Raw genomic sequence first — 20,447 nt, forward strand, 5'->3', positions numbered from 1 at the left:
AAGCACATTCCATGATTTCTATAAGTTTCATCACAAACAAACAAGTTTACATTGTAAATCTGTGGAGCAACTCCTATTTCCCAAATGTTATACAAATATAGATGAAATTAGCCTTGACATTAATCACTGACCCTGCAAAAGTAATTCAGCAGCTCTTTATATACTATAATACCTTCCTTTGGTGCAAAATTTTTTAAAATAAGTAAATAGACTGCATAAAATCCCAACAAAATGTATGGAAAATGTAGTACAGACACACCTTTCACATTTTTTCCTTCCCCATCAGATCATGTTGCAGGCAGGCTGCAGGCTCTGGATTGGGCACACCTCTGCATGATCCCTTCTTCTATTGGCTGGGCGCTTCAGTGGGCCGAATTGGCGGAACGGCTGTGTGACTTCTGATTGGTTCGCTTCTCCGTTTGTCCATGTTGCTTTCTCTCGTGCTGCTGTCTCGGCTGATGTGAGGCCAGCTTTAGGAGCCAATGGAATAAAAGAAATGCTAATTGCGGAGCAGTCCGATATTCCTCCGCCAAAACCTAACAGCTTTATCCAAGACCCTTTAGATGTCAGTGGTCAAGTGCAAGTATTTGATATTAACCAGATATACTGAAACACGTTAGAGGCCGTAAGAATTCTAAAATTGAAACTATATCTTTAATACTATATGTATTGTTAAATATAGTTTAATCACGGTAAAGTCTGATGTTTAAATAACTTACTAAGACTTATATATGAGCTCCATTGTTTTTTATGACCCTTTTCAGTAGACAGCACTTCATCGCCTTATAAAGTTCAATAAAGGAAAGCCCGATGTATGCCCCTACCGATAATTAAAAAAACAAAAACAATTATTAATATTTTTTTTTGTTGGAGTGGACTCTTTTCAATCAAACAGATGAATCGGTTCACAAAAACCTCTATAAACGATTCATTTGCAAAAGGGGCTGAATGAATCTCTCCGAACGGTTCTCGAGTCACTGACTCATTGAACCGATGACATTTTTAACACCTTTTTTTTTTTCACTTTTGATCAAATTATCTTTTTATTATAAATGTATATTTACGTTTTTATTTATATTCACGTTACGTTTAAATGACATTATGTTTTAAATGAGCGAGATCATGACTGCGACAAAGTGAACTGGGACAACTTAAATGACAACACTATTATTGCCCTTTGAAGTGATAGAAAAGGAATGAAACGCTATGTAGACATTATGTGCTCAAAATGGTTTATTTAAACATTTAACATCATATATCACAACGGGATGTCAGGGACGAAGACATGACGTTGTGTCATGACGTCGAATATTAAACCTGTTCTCAGAAATGAACTGTTCCAAAGAACCGATAAGCAGAATCAGTCGGACTTCCTTCTCATCACTATCTGATATATGAAACAGATACCACTTACAAATGCAAATGCTAGTTTTAATAAAATATGCAATCTTAATAAAATATTTATTAATAAACACTCAACTGTTCATGAATCATATATCTGTGTAAAAACCACTGATCTATATAGAATGACATTAAATAGATCAGTGGTAAAAACCTAAGTACTACATGAGCAGCGGAAGAACATGTGGAGATTACAGGGTGGTGTGCGGTTACGCGGTAGGCGGAGCTTCCACTGCTCCTGGTTGATTATGTGCGGCTGACGCTCGGAAATGACCCATGTGTCTGACCTGCACCAATACACGATCACCGGATCGGCTCGTCCAACTCCCGTAGTGCATTTCTTTCAGTCTTTACAGGTTATTCACGACATACCGGCGCGTGTCATCCAATCATGTCTAAAGACACGGAGGCCAACAGCGAGGAGATTATGGAGTCAAAGGTGCTCTGGTACCCGGACTCTAAACGAAACACACAGATGGACCGATTCCGGACTCTAGTGAACCGGGACTTCGGGTTGAATCTGGGTGAGTAGAGACAGGCTGGGCTAGAATGAAGGCAGACGAGTATTTCAGCTAACAACACACCCCTGTTCTACAGGAAAACAAAACATAGTACTATGGTATAGAGTTAATCTCATTAATAGCTCATCCTGGGATTGTCATGGTTTATATCTTGGCCACTTTTATGCAAAAACAGGTAGGTTAACCATGCTTTCAGATGCAATTTTTGGCCCTCTACATTTTCTCCAGGATCCATTTTGTGTATTTAACTCTTTCAATTGCTTAACAACGGATGTCTGGCCACATATTACTGGTCTTTCATACATGCCATACTGCTGCGTCTCAATGCATTGAATGCATAGACATTAAGAGTTGTAAAACCAGTATTTCAGATGCTGTCACACCATATGTTTTCATAGTATCATCATGTACATGCATTTCAGCACGTATGACATATTTTTCATCTATGACAAACTGCTTTAACATTTATTCTTTAAAGCTAACTAATACTGTATCTATTTGTATGTTACTAGTACTCGTATTATGCTTTTTTAGTTACTATTCATAAGATACAGTTCATATTCAGATTTTCCTGACATCCTAGTACTTACTAATTTGCTGCTATGGGATGGACATCTGTGGTTTAGATAGCAACAATACACTTTGATTAGTATGTATTTATAGGCAAATGAAGAAATCTTACAATGTTTCAGTAAATGTTGCACCCTCTAGTACCTCACTGATATAGTAGGTTCAGTACTTGTGTCTTCAACTGATACCAGTTAAACTGGAATTGATATTACATTTTTGAAATATTTGCTAGTAATTTAAGAATTACCAATGTAAAAACCCACAACGGTTGACTACTAATCTGAATATTGCATGGACATAGGCTATCCTTTTTAAAGTCCATACCTATTTAAAGGGAACATGCAATATTCAGATTAGTAGACAAAAATTTTTTTTCAATAGTTAATTCTTAAATTATTATATTTTGACCCCTATTTTTTACTTATGTGTTACTATTCAAATAATACTGGACAATTAAAATGTCCAAAATTGATAGAAGTAAATAGTAAAAAATAACAAAACAAAAAGTAGGGGGCCAAATGTATTGATATAGGAATTACCCATTGAAAAACCCTTAACAGTTGACCAGAAATCTGAATATTGCATGCACCAAGTCCTGATTTCTATCATCGCTAAACTAAATTAAATAATGGCATGTATTGTGTCTAATGGTGCCTTCAATAAATGTCTCTTTTATGTTGAAGCTAACTATAATGACCTGTATCAGTGGTCCGTGGACAGTTATCCGGAGTTCTGGGCGCAGGTTTGGTCATTCTGTGGCATCGCCTGCTCAAAGATGTATGAGGAGGTTGGTTTATTTTTTCAACCTTTTGGCCTTCTTTATATATACAGTATTAATCAACTTTTTCAGATTTAAATATACAGGTATTTAAAAGTTTTATTTTGTTTGTCATTTCTTGTTGTGTAATGAGTGTTATTTAGGTTGACAAATATTGTGAACCTTAACTATATTTATTATCTTATTTATGTGGAGGTATACATGCAATAAATGACATAGATGATGGTTAAATTCATTAGTCACATATGAATCATAGATTAATCCTAACTAGTAAACATTTATGAATTTATTACCATTTAGTACTACTGTCTGAACTACTGCTGAGAATATTTAAAGCTTATCTTTAGTTGAGAAGGTGTGTTAGGGCTTTTCCGTCTTAGAGAGCTGTAATTTTACTTAAGGAGTGTCATGTGATAAAACATAATAAAATAACACAGTCTATATAAGGCTTTCTATCTACAACCTTCTCAACCATTTTATTTTTACTGCATGCTCTCTGTTGATTATTTGCTGACTCAAAGTTTGTTTTATTATTCGATTGTATGACAGCATGGATTGCGACAGGTTTGTATAGTAAAAGGAATAGTTCACTCAAAAAATGATCCCATAATTTACTCGCCTTCAAGCCATCCTATGTGTATATGATTTTTTTTTTCTTTCAGCCAAACACAATCGGAGTTATATTAAATAATATCCTGGCTCTTCCCAGCTTTGTAATGGCATTGAATAGTGCCAGAAGCTCCAAAAAGCGCATCCATCCATCATAAAAGTAATCCATACGTCTCCATTAGGTTAATAAATGCCTCCTAAAGGGAAGCAACTTTTCTTTTACAAGAAAAATATCCATATTAAAACTTTATAAACTATAATCACTGGTTTACAGCAACGGCCGTACGTTGTGTTATGAGTAAATTGTGGGGTATTTTTTTGGGTGAACTATTCCTTGAAACTAACTGGATTTTTACATTTTCTGAAATAAGTAAAAATAGAGTTGAATAGAAATATAAAAAACTATTAAAAATGCCAAAATCACTTAATAAAATTACTAAAACGAACATTAAAATGAAAACTGAGTGCCCCTATTAAAGTGCCCCTATTATGCCATTTTTAAAGGTTCCTAATTTAGTTTTGGAGGTCTCCTACAACAGGTTTACATGCATCCAAGGTAAAAAAAAAAAAAAAAATCTCTCATAATATACATTGCACATCAGCCTTGTTTCTTAAAGAGTCTGAAAATAATTAGTTGAAGATTCAGTCTCTCTAAACCCCTTCTTTCTGAGTGCTACTCTGCTCTGATTGGTCAGACTGCCCAGGCTGTTGTGATTGGTCTACTGCTTAACGTGTGTCGTAATCTAAAAGCTTATTACCATATCTGAATTTCAGCTCCGGAGGCTTCCTCAGCACTTGACACACAGTGATCCGAACAGTAAAGATTCTGTCGTTTTTTCCCCCCGTATCAATTCCAGCGCAAGTCCTCATCAAAAGATTTTGAGTCTTCTCAACATGTCAACAACACAAACCAAATTCTCAAATCCTCTTCCAGGCCTCAGCTATAACTACAGTGTTTTAGGGCGGTGCAAAGTAGACCATAGACTGGCATTATGCAAATTTGTTACATTGTTACATAGGTATGTTCAGGAAGTGAGGCTGGAATTGCTCATGACTCATTTCGGCGGTTCAGAATCAATTCTTTCTTTTAGGAGACAATAACTTTATTTGTTGAGCATTTTGATCTTTAAAACTTTTCAGACATTTTACTTTCACAAACAGCTATATTACACACTGCGTGAAAGGTAATATTTGAAAAAAGCATAATAGGGGGAACTTTAATAAGTATATAAAAATACTAAAATATTACTGTCTCAAAATGACGAATAGTTGCTTGCAAGAAGAAAAATGTGCTCTGTTAAACTGGATGACGTGTGACTCTGCTCACTCTCTGTTTCAGGTGGTTGATGTTTCTAAAAGGATATCGGATGCACCTGAGTGGTTTAAAGGCAGCAGACTGAATTATGCAGAGAACCTTCTCAAACACAAAGACCAGGACAAAGTGGCTCTCTATGCTGCAAGTATGAAAACTAATCTCTGAACTACCCAAGTTTATTACAATTTACATGAATTACATAATCGGCATTCTGTGGCCAAACTGTTTTTTAATTTTTATTTTACACAAACTGTATAATTGACTATGTCCCTGGGAAGCACATTTTCTGCACTTTGCTAGTTTCATGTCTCCCGTATCACGCTTTGTCTTCTCGCATCTCAAATGAATATTTCATATCCAGTTATAAACTTAAACTACTGTTCAATGTTCAAAAGTTTGGGTCAGTAATATTTTTTTAATGAATGCTTTTTCCCCCAGCAAGGATACAGTAAAACATAAGTGACAGTAAAGACATTTATAATTTTACAAAATATTTCTATCAGGGTCCTTAAAGAGTCTTAAAAAGTCTTAAAAGTCTTTTCAGGTTTTTAGTGATCAAATTTAAGGCCATAAAAAATCTTAAATATTTTACTTGGTATAAGAAGTCTTAATTATCATTTCACAGAAAAACAGGAGTCGCAATATGTCTACATGTGATTATTAAACTTCAAAAGGCAATGATTTATTTAAATAAATGTGAGCACTGCACGTTTCAAAGTAAGTACATGATGCTTTTGTGCATTCTTCAGGCTCATGGTTTCAGAGCAGTTCATAATCAATGAATACTTCTGATTTATGCCAAGCGAATGGTGATTGCTAATGATGTACTGCTCTAAATAACCACAACTGCTTTGTATACAGGGGTTACCAAAGTAATGGTTATATTTCTGCTGTTCCATAAGTGCCAGCTGCTGTCAGAGAGTGAATTATAATAATTTAAAATTTACTCATCCCTTTTCTTAAAAAGGTTTCTCATTTTATACAACTTTTTGTTTTTGTCAAAACCTGTTTTTGAACTCTAAATTTGTTCTTACGTCTTAAAAAGGTCTTAAAAAGGTCTTAAAAATCCTTAAATTAGATTTAAAAAAAAAAAAAAGATACCCTGCAAGATACCCGATATCCGATACCCTGTTCTATTTTAAATAAATGTTGTTCTTGTGAACTTTCTATTCATCACAGGATCCTGAAAAAAAAAAATGTATAAAAGATTCCAAAAAAAAAAATTAAGCAGCACAACTGTTTTCAACATTGATAATAATAAGAAATGTTACTTGAGCACCAAATCAGCATATTAGAATGATTTCTGAAGGATCATGTGACACTGAAGACTGGAGTAATGATGCTGAAAATTCAGCTTTGCATTACAGGAATAAATTGCATTTTAAATGTATTAAAATAGAAAACAGTTATTTTAAGTTATTTTAATATTTCACAATATTACTCTATTTTTACTGTATTTTGATCAAATAAATCCAGCCATTGCTGAGCAAAAGAGACTTCTTTAAAAAAAAAAAAAAATTTAAATCCTGCCAACCCCAACGCTTTTGAACAGTAGTGTAGTGTACTGTAATGCTGAATGAGCACAGTAAGCTGCTGACTATTGCAAAATACACCTTTTTAGGTTGATCCCGATCCTTCAGTTTTGGTTTATTTTGTGATAATAAACTGTACACTGTCCCTTAGTTGGTGAATGCAGTGAGGAAAATCTGAGGCTTCATTATGCTGAGGGTTTTATAGAGTAGCTGAATATATGTCTATACTATTTATTTACTTTCAATAAAAAATTCAGTTCTGCATTATTTGCAGCTGTGAACATTATATTGAGTAGTTTCATTGAATGACTTGGACACCTGGGCATCACCACTTAAGTCACAATGACATAATCAGATTCAGTAGACCTGAATGCGGTGGCAGTAAGTCAGGTGATATAGAAACTGATGGCCGTGACTCACTCCACGCTCTCAAACTGCACCCTCAAGCAATAATATTTATCTAAGACCTACAACAACTTGTGACGTTGTTAATGGTTGACAATGCAGCTTTTTTTTTTTTTTGTTAAACAGTTCATTACACATTTTATTAACTATATCTCCATGACCAGATGCCACACAAATATCTCCTGATTCAAAACACGACTCTGTATCTCTGCTGATCTCCTTGAGCCATTGTCCGTTTGACCTTATACACAAATGGCTGCTTTAAAATAGCAACAGCACTGTGTGCATGTGTGTTTTTGTGTGCTTTATCTTTATTGATAGAATCTGTCATTGCAGACCTCTGGCTAATGTAACACTAAATGAATTATGCTGTCTGTAATTTGATTTGTGGTTTTAGTGTCCATGTAGGGGCGCGGGGCGGGGTGCGCATAGTTGTGCTTTTATATTGTGATTGATGTCCTGATGCGGTCCAGGATTGAGCGGATGTAATTACCAAAGTGGCATCTATGTACCTGCGTCATTGGTTTGTCTTCGTGAAACGGGGGGATAATTTACCTGAAAGGATTCTGATTAAATGTAACACTTTGGCTGCATCCAAAATCGCCTACTCTTTTAAATAGGTACTTATTTTGAATAAGTAATAACTTCATGGCTGCGAAAAAAGTATGTTAAACGTAGTATGAATGAAATTCGGACGAACTACATTCGCCATGTTGTCATTATCATGACCTACCAGCGTCACTGGCATTCATAAATCCTCTCTTGTGGCCTCATGGGATAGTAAAGTGTCCATCGTATACACACTGCAGAAGTAGTGGCTGGAAGTAGTCAGTCATCCAGGTACTTTTTGCCTACTATTTTATGATTACTGTAAATTCGAACACACTTCTCTTGTCAGATAATGTTTTTTGCCTACTGTATAGTAAAGTATGGAATTTCGGGATCCAGACATTATTTCAATTGATTTATTGATTACACACAGTAATGGAAAAAATGAACGTGTTGACTGCGATTATATCAGTTACACCACAGTTACGGATGGCAAAGAATTCTCTTGCTGCTCATTAAAGTTAGTGTGTTGATATTTACTAATAATGTAAGCCTAATGTTGATTTATTAATGATAATAATAAACAACAATCATTTTACATACAGTACCGGCCAAAGGTTTGAGATGTCTGTAAGATATTTTTTTGTTATTGTTGTTGAAAGAAAAAAGTACTTTTATTCATCAAGGATGCATTCAATTGATCAACAGTGTCTGTAACACGTACAATGCTACAAAATATTTATATTTCAAATAAAAGCTGTTCTTTTAAACTTTCTATTTATCATAGAATCCAGAAAAAGATGTGCACAAATATTAAGCAACACAATGGTTTGCAACATTGATAATAATAAAGCATCAAATCAGCTTATTAGAATGATTTCTGAAGGATCATGTGACACTGAAAGATAATGTCTGCTGAAATTCAGCTTTGTCATCACAGGAATAAATTAAATTTTAAAATGTATTAAAATAGAAAACGGTTATTTTAAATTGTAATAATACTTCACAATATTACTGTATTTTTGATCAAATAAGTGCAGCCTTTGTGAGCTAAAGAGACTTCTTCAAAAACATTTAAAAAATCTTACTGACCCTAACATTTTAAATGATAGTGTTTATTATTATTATTATTATTAAAAAAATGTGTGTGTTGTTACTGTCATGTCTTTTTGGCATGATTGAGATTTGTTTCTTAAAGTGATTTTTGTGTGTATGTAGCTGAGGCGAATGAGGAGATCGTCAAGGTGACTTTCGGAGAGCTGAGGCGTGATGTCGCTCTCTTCGCTGCCGCCATGAGGAAGATGGGCATCAAAACTGGAGACAGGGTCGTAGGTGAGTGTCACCTCCTTTTTCTCTTTCAATGTGTCTCTGTATTTGTGTTGTGCTTTCTCAGTCACCCATTTGACACCCAGATGACAGTAGTGGGATGAGGAAATACAAGCCAATACTTGGCCAAATACAAGCAAATTTAACACACTGTTTTATATTGCATCAGGCTTGGGCGCTCTAACCTGTTTTTCCTGCCCTCTTTCTTTGCTTATTCTTTCTGTCCTCGTTTGTCTTTATAAGTGTTCCAAATTTGGGAGCCAGACAGTCGCTCCTAAAATCACAAACTCCCCTTTTCTGTCTCAGATTTGGGGTTCAGCCAGGGCCATTCATGGCTATTGATTGGAGAATAAGTGTAGTGCAGTTATACCGTGGCGGGGGTAATTAGTCTTTTCACTTTAAGTGCATTCAGACATTTCCAAGCTGAAGCTGGAGGTTGGTCATAAGCTCAGATGCCCGATTCGTCTCTGCCCTCCACTTTGACCGCGTGTGTGAGTAATGGTGTCTTTATGTGGGTGATGTGAGAGGGGGAAAAATAGATTGTGTAATCGCTGATGTCATTCTGGGTTCATTATCTGCAGTGCTGATCATTGGCTGTAAATGGGAGGAGGCCATTTCAGTGATTTACACACATAGATTTATTCAAACAAGTCCCTATAGAGTAATAGATGGGAATGAGCAAGATGGTACAGAATTTTTTACAGTTGTACTCCAAAGAGACAATCAAGATTGTTTCATGAGTCACATGACTGCATGACATACAGATACATTATGCTGTTCTTTGGAGATGATTTGAAAATCCACAGAAGGCTAAATCTGATCAAATAATCTATTGAGGACATTCTGAAAAGTAAAAGTATCATGAACTATAAACTAGATTTTAACTAGACATTTAAAGTGTATAAATGACTAGTTTTTCTAAAGTAACGCTGTCCAACAGCAACACCCTTAGGTAAAGTTACAGTGGGACACCGCGTCTCTCTTGCCTCCCCTGAGCCCATTGACTTTTAACAGACCCCCTAAAGCGTGTGCTGGGTTTGATGAGGGGTAATTGAGAATGAATGTGAGAGGAGGCAATGCCTCCGTGATATGATTGGAAATTATTGGTTTGTGCAATAAATCCCGCCTTTTGTTTTCGTGCGCAAATCGGTCTGAATGAACAACATTATGGCGTTAATGGGAAGACTAATTAAAAAGTAACATGACTGTGGGGTTTTCAGTGAGCAATCAGCTTGATGAAATTAAAAGTAGCGTACATCTTTGTGCTTGTGACCGGTGTTTACTACGGTTGATGACTGATGATCCAAAAATAAGTTGACTATTAAAAAGAACAACTGACACACACATACATGGGTTGGACAGGGAAATTGAAACACTGGCCAATATAGTGTTGGAGGTTTCATACGTATATATGTTTTGGCCTGGTGGCCAATCTTTACTGATTTTACATTCAATAAGTAAGAGCAGAGTGTGAAGGTTGAATTAGCAGAGCAATAGCACTGCTGTACATAAAGCTGTACACAGCCGTACAGCGCATCTCGCTGGCTCATCTGTGACCAGGACAGCAAGTCTTTGTGATCGAGAGCTATGGTATCCAGGGTGATGTCGGCACACCACCACGTAGGACAAACCGCATTAAGCAGGAGTAACTGTCGAAGCAAGAGGAAGCTGTCTGAAAGGGATGTCAAGGTACTAATTCTGATTGTATCCAAAAATCATAAAACCACAGCTGCCCAACTCACTGCAGAATTAAATGTGCACCAGCTGCACCTCTCTCCTGTTTCCACCAAAACTGTTTGTCGGGAGCTTCACAGAGTCAATATTCATGATCTGGCTGCTATAGCCGAAACTTTGGTCACTCGTCCCAATGCCAAATGCCGGTTTCAATGGTGCCAACAGTGCAAATATTGGGCTGTGGACAATGTGAAACATATAATATTCTCTGAGTCCTCCTTCACTCTTTCCCACATCACATCAACATCAGTGATGTTTGGGCTGCAACATCATGGCATTCCCTACTGTGCTTGATGGGTGCAATTTCACTGCCAAGAACTACTGAACCATTCTGGAGCACCATGTGCACCCAATGGACCATGGTTCAAACATTGTACTCTGAAGTTTATGCTGTGTATCAGCATGATAATGCACCAATACACACAGCAAGACTTCTGACAGAATGGTTTGATGAACATGAAAGTAAGTTGAACATCTCCCATGGCCTGCACTGTCACCAGATCTAAATATTTATATACACACAAACACAAAATTCCCTTAGCAGGACAATAAAGTGCATTCAGTTCAATACAGTTTGTCTGTTATCATGATAATTATTATTATTAGCTATATTTAAAAACAGAAGTGGAAATGACAGTTTAGGAAAGGGTATGTGTGCGTGTGTTTACTTTACTGTTTTTATAAGTACGTCTACGTGGATGCAAACATAACTGTGTGTTCATAGAGGTGTGTCTTTTCTGAGCAAGTGTGTGTTGTATGAAGTAAAACCGTAGAAGTTTACAAAGGCTGAGTATATTGATCCTGTTAGGGTGTGCGGTTCTGTGTGTTCATGTGTAAAGTGTGTTTCTCTCAACTAAAATGTCCTTGTCTGTTCCTTGATTTACAGCGTGCGTGTGTGTGTATGAGTAGGAGTGAATAAATGGCCACTTTGCTGATGAGGCCTGGCCTTATTGCCGCAGTATCATTTAGCTAATGGACACTGTTTCTATTCTGTATCTTTCTATCTTTACTCTCTCTATTCTGTTCAATACCCAATATAAATTGCATTTAAACCAAGTATTTTGGGAAGGTGATTTCTTATCAAAGTAAAAAATGAATATATATTTAATTTATAGTTAATTTAATTGTAATATTTATGTGTCTTTGCTTCAGCTATATTTTAAATGTATAATTCAAGCTGTTTTCTTATCTTTTTTTTCTTTTTTTTCAGTAAATCTTGATTATAACCTAGCCAAGCAACCACAACTGTTTCTGCTAAACTTTACTCCTTTCGGCTCCAGATTGGATGCTCGACTTAAATATTATAGCCTCCACAAGTCACTTTGGTCAAGTATATTGAAAGTGTATTGAAATACACTTCCTTTTTTAGTAAAACTGCGACTATATGTAAGCATTACTTTTTAGGTGCTGTATTTATCATTTTCCCCTTGTGTAATATTTTCAGTTATCATCTCTTTTGCCAGTAAAAGCACAGTATTTCTGAAGATCATTTAATATATTGTGCCTGCTGAGTGCTCGCTAAATTAACTTGCATCTCTTAAGAGTTATTCTTGCACAATTCAGGTGATGCATTGCTGTTTCTAATGTAATTTTGTCTGATATATTCTCACTCTCTTTACCTCAGGATATCTGCCCAATGGGATTCATGCTGTTGAGGCCATGCTCGCTGCAGCAAGTATAGGTGCCATCTGGAGTTCAACCTCTCCAGATTTTGGTGTCAATGTAAGAGCTTTACATGCATAGTGGTTGCATAGTATACTACTACTACTACTACTACTACTACTACTACTACTACTACTATCGTATACTACTACTTTAATTATATGAAGTATGCAGTTAGTGTGTAGAAACAACTTAATTTGTTCTCTGAGATCTGGATCATCAGAACATCTAACATACTATACAGGCTAGATCAGGTCAGAAAGGTATTTCACTTTCACAGTGATCCAAGGAAGTTCAGAAAGTATGAAATTATAATGTTGACAGATTTCAAACACACATGCATGGCCACTTTATTAAAAAAAAATTTATGTACACATTGGGGTTGGTAAGATAAAAAAAAAATCTCGTATGCTCACTAAGGCTGCATTTATTTGATTAAAATAGTCATATTGTGAAATATTATTATGATTTAAAATACCAGTTTTCTATTTTAATATGTATTATTAATTCATTTATTCCTGTGAGGGCAAAGCTGAATTTTCAGTGTCACATGATCCTTCAGAAATTATTCTAATATGCTGATTTGCTGCTCAAGAAACATTTCTTATTAGTATCAATGTTGAAACCAATTGTGCTGCTTAATATTTTTGTTGAAACCGTTATACTTTTTTCAGGATTTTTTTGATGAATAGAAAGTTCAAAAGAACAGCATTTATTTGAAATGGATCTCTTTTTGTAACATTATAAATGTCTTTACTGTCAATTAGGGGTGGAACGGTACATGTATTCGTATTGAACCGAAACGGTACGGGCATCACGGTTCGGTGCATGAATTTACACGGAGAATACACGGTATAAAAATAAATAAAACTTGCGTGCAAATTAATTAATGTAGTGCGGAACTTCTGTTAGATACGCGGGTTCTTTAGGGACACCTAAGCTGTAGCCCCGCCTTAGCTCTGAAGCTCTGTGGCTATAATGAACAGACTGCGATGTCAAGATTGCAATGCTGGATTATGTTATGTGTGTGTGTGAGAGAGAGAGGCGCGGGCGCGATCGAACGTGTGTGTGTGCGTGTGCGCGTGAGGGAGAGGCGCGGGCGCGATCGAACAGTGGAAACTGTCATTTTGTTCATACAGGACATCATTCAAACTGCAAAGTGTTTACTTATAATTGTGTACACTCGCAATATAAAACAACATTGTGCTTTTGTCAAACTGTAAACTCTTGTCAAACTGTAACCTACAACTGTCACCCAACCAAAATCTCTCTCTCACACACACACACACACACACACACACACACACACACACACACACACACACACACACACACACACACACACACACACACACACACACACACACACACACACACACACACACATACACATACACACACTGTTAAAAAGCAAAAAATATTTATCCAACCCCATTTAAAAACAGTCTGTTGGTGCCATCTTTTAGACATTCAGCATATTGCATTGGTTTTCATTTCTTGTCCTCAAACAGAGCACAAATCTGTTTATTTTTAAGTTACTCATTCTACATTGAAAGAAAATCAAATGTGTTTTTAATGGTAGTATTATTTTATACAGAAATAAATGATTTATAATTAAGATGAGAATAAAGTTAGTGTTAATTAAAATTAAGGAAAACAAATATATTGATCTGAAATGTAGCAAATTAATTTTAAATTCATTCAGGTACAATTACCAAACATATCTCAAGGTCTTTTTATTAATTTAATGAATAAACTAATTTTATAAAACAATTGTCAATGCACTTAAATAAACTGGTTCTATGCCTTTACTTTATTAATAAAACCTATTTAAAAAATACAAGGCTTAAGACATTTATTTTCCTTTGGTGGTACAGCCTGAGACAAGCACAATAATTAAAAAAAATTGCCTTCTGCATTTTTGTTTTGCTTTTTCCTCCATTGTACCGAACTCGTACCGAACCGTGATGTCTGAACCGAGGTACGAACCGAACCGTGACTTCTGTGTACCGTTCCACCCCTACTGTCAATTTATTGCATTCTTGCTGAATGAAAGAGTTTATTTATACTCTTACAGGCCCTAGACTTTTGAACAGTTGCAAAGTATTTCATACAGCAAATCATTTGGCTGACCTTCTTCAGCTTCAGTAACTGAAATTTAAAGTGCCAAGTTGATCATTTTAATAAATAATAAATAGAGAAATTAAATGCTCTCAATGAATACTGATGTATCCAGTCAGTGTCAAGGAGAAATCCTTTTCGTCTGTCAGCGGTTACCTGATGTAGATTTTTATTTCGGCAGAAAGAATGCCTTCATTTTTCCCTCGGCTGCCAGGCATTGCTGTACCACGCTGACCCGGCATTCAAATGCCCACATGCCTTCATACTTACACTGGTGCAGTTGTTATCATGAGCTTCCACTGTCTTGTAGTCATTTCTGTTAACTGCACTCTATTTATCCCACAAGCGGAAGTGATAAAATATAAATAGTTACATTGAATTGGCCATATTATTGCAACGTGTCGGCTCCCGCGTACAAAAAAGTAGGCCATCTAACCACCAATTCTCACTGTCTTCAAATGTGTGTGTTGACCTGTGAGCTATGTCAAACACTCTGTCAGACATGCAAACACTTTTCCTCTCGCTCCTGCCACTCTGTGTCTCTCTCACATACACTCTCCTATGAGGAGATTAAAGTAAGTCTAAAGCCCTCCCTGGGCTGTGGTTATTCCATTAATAGGACTGCCTTTAGCAGCTAAAGCAACATAGATTCTCCATTGCTTAATGACTAAAATGAACTCTGTCTGTACATACACTGCTGCCCCCTGTGGTTAATATGGGGTACTACATCACATTGCTGCATCGGTTATATACTACTGTTCAAATGTTTGGGGTCAGTAAGATTTAAAAAATGTTTTTGAAAGAAGTATCTTATGCTCACAAAGGCTGCATTTATTTGATAAAAATGTGACATTTTATCACAAGTTAAAATGTTTTCTATTTTAATATGATAAAATGTAGTTTATTTCTGTGATGGTAAAGCTGAATTTTCAGTGTCACATGATCCTTCAGAAATCATTTTAATATGCTGATTTGGTGCTCAGGAAACGTTTCTTATTATTATCTGTGTGAATTTTTTTTCACGATTCTTTTGTAAATAGAAAGTTTAAAAGAACAGCATTTATTCGAAAATCTTTTGTATCAATGCAAAAGTCTTTACTGTCACTTTTGATCAATTGAATGCATCCTTGCTAAATAAACATAAACATAAAATCTTACTGACCCCAAAAGTTTTTGAACAGTAGCGACTATATAGTGTATATATAGCATATTATTTTTTGTGATATATATTGAGTATATTAATATATAAAGGAAAAAAGCCTATTGTGTGTGTGTATCTTTACTCCTGTGTTTTACCTGTCTTTCATGTCTCTCTTTTCCTCTTCAGGGAGTGCTAGACAGAATTTCTCAGATCCAGCCCAAGTTGCTATTCTCAGTAGCAGCTGTTGTGTATAACGGCAAGCAGCACGACCATATGGAGAAACTCCAGAACGTTGTTAAAGGTATAAAGCACACATTTCAGCTCACGCACAGCTAGGTTTTTCCCATCATGGCGTCTTGTTGGTATGTTTGCATTTCATGGAGCCTCATATAATTGTCCCCCCATCAACTCTCTCAGGTCTCCCTGACCTGAAGAAGGTTGTGGTCATTCCATACGTTCGCTCTCGACAAGAAACGGACCTCTCTAAGATTCCCAACAGGTATGTGCATCTATGTGTGCTAACAATTGTATTATACGTACAAGTTCAATTCACTTGACAAAATGTGTTCATTTGTAATGTCTCAAGTTCAACCTCATCAAACATAGATCGAGTCATGCTATGATTAGGAGTTTCAGGTATAATGTACTTGTATTAATAAATATGAATGTAGTATAAATTACTAAGCTTTCCTACATACGTACACTACTGTTCAAACGTCATAGTGAGTTTTTTTTTTTTTTTTAAAGGAAATCAATACTTTTAATCAGCAAGAATGCATTTCATTGATCGAAAGTTAAGACATTATATAATGGTACAAAAGAAAACTTTCTATTCATCAAAGAATCCTGAAAAGATGTATCGGTTTCGACAAAAATATTAAGCAGCACAACTGTTTGCTGAACACCAAATCAGCATATTAGAATGATTTCTGAAGGATCATGTGACACTGAAGACTGGAGGAATGATGCTGAAAATTCAGCTTTGCCATCATAAGAATTCATTTATTCATTTATTCTCTGTCATTTTAAATAATAATATTTCACAATATTACAGTTTTTATGATCAAACAAATGCAGCCAATTTACCAACCCCAAACTTTTGAACAGTAGTGTACATTTGTATATAATACATTGATGTATTATAAAATGAATTATTAAATATTTCTTAAATATCTCAAGCCTAATATTTGTTGATAATTATCTGTTGTGTTATTTAATATTAAAAAATAAATGTGATTTGGCTATATTCTATGGAACTTCTTTACTGTTATGTAATGGCATTATAACTGCTACTTCAAATTCACACATTGATATGGAATCTTAATTAAGATGGAACTAAAAAACAAGAACTTTTGGTTGTTTGGAACATAGCTCTAGTGTCTGAATCACTTGTGTTGTGGAATTCCTCACTTATAAATCACTTTGTCTAAATCAATAAACGTCAAATGTTTGTTAGCCCTAGTTAAACTGAAGAGTAGATCAATTACACATTTCTCTATGAAGTTCCATATGGTATATGGGTTTTATATTGTCTGGTTAGCATAGAGTCAGTCCTGAATATCTGTCTCCTTTACTGGTTTTTTTTTTTTTTTCAGTGTGTTCCTGGAGGACTTTTTGGCCACGGGTAAAGAAGGGGATCAGGACCCTCAGCTGGAGTTTGAGCAGCTGCCCTTCTCTCATCCTCTCTTCATCATGTACTCCTCTGGCACCACAGGAGCTCCCAAGTGCATGGTGCACTCTGCTGGGGTGAGTGTGTGTTGTGCAGAGTCCAAAATGATATATTGTGCACTGTGCAATACCCACTTGAGGCATCCATTTTCAGATTAATTTTGAAGCATTCTGTTGTTCCGATGCCCCGAACATGACGTATAAAGAAAGAAAATACAGATGGTAGCATTTGTTTTGCAGGTATACAAATATCAACAGCTGAATTATCAATTTACCATGTAAAAACTTTGGTTGGGGCAGTGTTGTTATTGTTAACTAAAACTATTAAAACTCATTATCATTAATTAAAAAAAGCTGAAATAAAATAAATTAAATATAAATGTTTGTTTTTTTATACTATAAAAATGTCAAGCATATAACAGAATTACTAAAACAAAATATAAAAATAAAAGCTAATTTTATAAATTAATATAATTAATATAATATATAAATAAACTAAAATAACGCTGATTTGGGGGGATGAAATTTATTGCATCAATAGCTGCTTTTCCACTGTCAGGCCAGTGCAAGCCAGGGCTAACAACATCCCGGTCGGGGCCAATAGCCTCGGACCTCAAGCACCGAGGCAAAAATCAAGTTGCGTTGCGTGTCGGACCAGAAAAGGCGCAGCGCTACCCTAAAACACGCTGAACACGCATTTCACCAGCTGAATGAAATCTAGCTAGATCGCAAAATGAGCATGACTGAAACGAACTTAAGATTCCAGCATCGATATTTGACCAATGTTTAGAGGAAATTAATGTTACAGTGACAGCAATTTATTAATTTGTGTCAGGAGTGCATATCAATCATGCTGAATCAAACTGGCATTTACCGTTTCACATAAAAAGAGAACACATACCTATTCGATTGCACCTGCTTCCATTTATTTGTGATCACAGGAATGCACAAAACAACTCCATTAAGGCTTTTATAAGTCCAAAGGCTTAGAAAAATACTGATAAAATATGTTTGTCACATTTATTTGGAAAGAGTTTCAATTTTTTCCCCCACAAAATTATGTGATCTGAGGAGGTTTGAGCGATCTCTCACCTGATCCGTCTCACTATGCCTTCGGTCAGAGCAACAGAGGGAGCTCACGGACAGAAAACATAAAGTTATGAGTTATACGAGGTAACCAGAGTTCATGTTTTTTAATGACGTGCTGTATATGCGTATGCTTTAGTCTGGTATCAACAAAGGCACAGGGAAGAGACCGATGAAACATGAAACCAAATAAATACACAATTATAATCATATGATATAAGGGAACGCAAAGCTTCTTGGTGGTACGAAACACATTTGCAAGAGAACGTAAAAGCATTTAAAAAAAAATGTTTTCCTCCCATCCCATATTTTTTTTTATCACCATGTCCCTTTAAGGGCTCCGTGACCCTTCCACTTGGTCTGCTTCTTAAACTACTGCATCATTTCTCTTGGTTGTGATTTCTGTGCATTAATGCCAGCATCACATTAAAAACAAGAGTTAAAAAAACACTTCCTTCCTAATGCATGTTGGTCATCACGAGCAAAATCTGTTGAATCAGCAACATAGACCACTAGATGGCAATAAGAGACCATTTTAAAACCTCTACGACACTATAAGCCAGATGGGATGAGCAATTATGTGCACCATTCCCATCCGTTCTGAATGCATTTCCTGTATAATCCCAACATTAGGGACACAGCAGCCCACATGGATGTAAATCAACCTTGGTTCCTGTACACATTCCCACAAATACACAGGTTCCACAGAAACGTCATCTGAAAAGCAGTGCTTGAGCTCTTTTTTTGTTTTGTGCTTCACAAACACGTCATATGTGCTTGGATGGTATGTGTGTATAGCACTGTGTTTTTTTTATTTTCACGTTTTCACAGCTTTTCCCTTCAGCGTTTGTGTCTGACGCCTCTCTTGCGTGTTAGTAAATCAGAGCGTTGTGTGTATGAAAACACACAATCATACACGCGTACACATGCAGCCGTATCTTTTGCTCTTCTAGCTCTATGGATGATCAATATTCAGTTGCTTTTGTGTTGGGTTATGGTAGTTAGAGAATGAATGAACATGCTCATAATGCTTTCACTAGGATACAGGTTAGGCGCATACTACAGGGTTTGTGATGTTTTGTTTGTTTTTGTTTTTTTCCTCCTTTTTTTAAATCCATGCAGTGTCGCTGATCCTTTAGTTTGGTAATTAGGTCGTCTCCTTCCAGCCAGAATCCATCTGAACGTATGACACCAGCACAAGAGAAAGAACTTGAGGAGAGCGTGACATCCAGAAATACAAACACAATCCTCAACTAATGTTTTTGTGATGCCTCCTCTAATATTACAGATTTTTCTTAGCCATTTTTCCACCAACCTGTCTCAAGGTGATTTTTTTGTGAATGTATGAAGTCATTTCCCCTCAGAGTCACACAGATGTCCTTGCAGAGTAACCACAGGTGTGGTTCATCATGTTAACTATGAACATGTTCAACGCCCAGTTACCAGTCTGACCCTTTTGTTCTCCATTCCCCAGGGCACTCTCATCCAGCATCTTAAAGAACACATTCTCCATGGCAACATGACCTACAATGATGTCATCATATATTACACTACGGTATGTATCTGCGACCTTATATGCCGTAACTACACCGTCATGGGGGAAAACGGTATCTTTCTCATGGATTTTTGCAAAACAAATAGATAGAAGCTTGTGTTTTTTCCTAAAATCACCTTATTTATGTTGTTCTGTCGGATTATAGTGTCGATTTCACTGAATATGATCAAAAGAATGTTGCCGACGGCAGCTTTAATATTTTTGTGGAAACTCTGATACTTTTTTCAGGATTCTTTGATGAAAAGAAAGTTTACAAAAAACAGCATTTCTTTAAATTTTAAATTCTTTACTGTTGCTTTTATTCAATTGAATGTGTCCTTGCTAATTAAATATACCGTGTGTATATGTATGTATATATGTGTGTGTGTAATAAAAAAAAGTTTTCTTACTGACCCCAAAATGTTGAATAGTAGTGGCATTTACAGCTCAGGTGATTAGCAGCATGCAGGTTGTGTACTTCTACAGGTATTATAG

The 20,447-nt window shown here is 36.0% G+C and overlaps 1 protein-coding gene across 1 annotated transcript in view; it reads left to right on the plus strand.

Moving 5' to 3' along the window:
• Positions 1–1,596: 1,596 nt before the first annotated feature.
• aacs (acetoacetyl-CoA synthetase) overlaps positions 1,597–20,447 on the plus strand; it is a 37,924-nt gene continuing 19,073 nt past the window's right edge. Inside the window, exons 1-9 of the mRNA XM_079873062.1 lie at positions 1,597–1,925; positions 3,176–3,279; positions 5,219–5,339; positions 8,899–9,012; positions 12,365–12,462; positions 15,851–15,965; positions 16,082–16,163; positions 17,260–17,410; positions 19,893–19,973. Coding sequence (XP_079729188.1) covers positions 1,793–1,925; positions 3,176–3,279; positions 5,219–5,339; positions 8,899–9,012; positions 12,365–12,462; positions 15,851–15,965; positions 16,082–16,163; positions 17,260–17,410; positions 19,893–19,973 — 999 coding nt within the window. The 5' untranslated portion in view covers positions 1,597–1,792. The remainder of the gene's footprint in view (positions 1,926–3,175; positions 3,280–5,218; positions 5,340–8,898; positions 9,013–12,364; positions 12,463–15,850; positions 15,966–16,081; positions 16,164–17,259; positions 17,411–19,892; positions 19,974–20,447) is intronic.

This window comes from Squalius cephalus (genome assembly GCF_949319135.1).
Source record: "Squalius cephalus genome assembly, chromosome: 5".
NCBI classification, from domain to species: domain Eukaryota; kingdom Metazoa; phylum Chordata; class Actinopteri; order Cypriniformes; family Leuciscidae; genus Squalius; species Squalius cephalus.